The sequence below is a fragment of the Tupaia chinensis genome, unplaced genomic scaffold (genome assembly GCF_000334495.1).
Source record: "Tupaia chinensis unplaced genomic scaffold, TupChi_1.0 Scaffold000279_1, whole genome shotgun sequence".
Lineage (NCBI taxonomy): Eukaryota > Metazoa > Chordata > Mammalia > Scandentia > Tupaiidae > Tupaia > Tupaia belangeri.
Window position 1 is genome coordinate 2,414,637 of NW_006159762.1, and position 1,578 is coordinate 2,416,214.

Sequence of the window (1,578 nt, forward strand, 5' to 3'; positions counted from 1 at the left end):
TGATGACATGTACCCTGTAGCAAATTGGAAATAATAATGATGATGATGATGATAAATAAGGTTAAATAATTCTTTTTTAAGAATTATTTTAGGGGTCAGCAGGTGGTTATGGTGGTTGAAGACACTGGACTCCCACACGGCCGACATTATTTTAACCTTATTTATTATTATTTAACTTGACCAGAGAGAGGGAAATTGAGAAAGCAAGCCGCCAGGTCCAAGACTCGAATTGCAGTCAGACATGTGGGAGTCCAGCATTTTTTCTGGGGGGGTGTTGGGGGGAAGACGTATTTGCTATAGGGTGCATGCACTCACCAGAAAGACAGAGAGAGACAGAAAGCAAAAAATCACCCCCCAGGGGGTTGGCGACACAGCAATCCCTTCTCCTCTATTCTCCTCTCAGGATCTTAGGCATGCATGTACACATGCCTGGTGTGAGTTTAAGCCACCAGGTCCAGGACGTGAAGTGTGGTCCACTACATGGGAGTCCAGTGACATAGTCATTACGTTAATTGCTGGTTCCCAGGAGTCCAGTACCTTTAACCACCATACCACCTGCCCCTTTAACCACCATACCACCTTCCAGCCCTACATAGGGTCGCTTCTAATGTGTCTTTTTTTTTTTCCCTTTTGAAGCAGACATACTCCATCATCCCTATTCATCTTGCTGCAGAATTCCGCAAAGCACAAAGTTTGCTTTGTTTGTTAGAATACGGTGCTGACCCAGAAGTAAGGTAAGTTAACCATCAGGCAATCATTCCCAAATGACAATAAACATGATTTAGATGTTACTTTATGAACAAGTTATATCTGACTTGTTCATTCTTCACAAGAAATGAACTACAAATTATGTTTTGTTCAAATAAACTGATTTCCTTACTACCTAGATGAGATCATCTGAAAAACTGAAAATAATGCAAGAACACAAACCAGTCCGTCAAATTAATGCACACTAAGTATTAAGTACTCGATATTGGTGCTGAGGGAAATGCATTAAACCCTAACCATAGTCCTGGAGAAGTTTAGTAACCTAAGTTAGGTATGAATAAGGAAATATTAGGACCAGCAGATGGCGTTAATGGTTATGTTGCTGGACTCCCATGTAGTCAAAAGCAATTCGAATCCTGGACCCAGTGGCTTAAAACTCACACCAGGGACATGTGCATGTGTGCCCAAAATCCCAAGAGAAGAATGGGAAGGGATTGTGGCATGGTCATCCCTCCTGAGGTGTGATTTCTCTCCCTCTGTCTCTCTGGTGAGTGTATGCACCCTATAGCAAAAAGCTCTCTTAAAAAAAAAGAAAAGAAATCATCAATAGACAATGGATTTTCTTATTACCTGCCACTAAAAGGCAAACTTCATGAAAGATGTTTATCTTACTTACCACTATATCTCTATCACCTAAACCAAATGCCCAACACAATAATTATTGTCTGAATGAACAGAAGAATTACACGGTATAAAAATAACAGAACTTCTTGCCTCAAATCCCTATCATATCATTTCCATATGTCTTGCTCTCGGCTTCTCCTCATATACTCAACCTTAGCTTGGTAAGTCCTCTCAAAGTCTTTCCAC

The 1,578-nt window shown here is 40.7% G+C and overlaps 2 protein-coding genes across 3 annotated transcripts in view; one reads left to right on the plus strand and one right to left on the minus strand.

Annotated features, from left to right (window-relative positions):
• The window catches only part of EIF2AK1 (eukaryotic translation initiation factor 2 alpha kinase 1), a gene marked incomplete at its 5' end in the record, with an annotated part of 51,751 nt that overhangs the window by 16,868 nt on the left and 33,305 nt on the right, over window positions 1-1,578 (minus strand). The gene's annotated exons all lie outside the window — the stretch shown is intronic.
• Window positions 1-1,578, plus strand: part of ANKRD61 (ankyrin repeat domain 61) — a 7,869-nt gene that overhangs the window by 3,424 nt on the left and 2,867 nt on the right. The window contains exon 2 of one of the 2 annotated variants that reach the window (XM_006150184.3): window positions 640-734. In XM_006150184.3, the coding sequence (XP_006150246.1) occupies window positions 640-734 (95 nt within the window). Of the gene's footprint in view, window positions 1-636; window positions 735-1,578 lie in introns of both variants that reach the window. The other variant, XM_006150183.3, reaches the window with a different exon arrangement.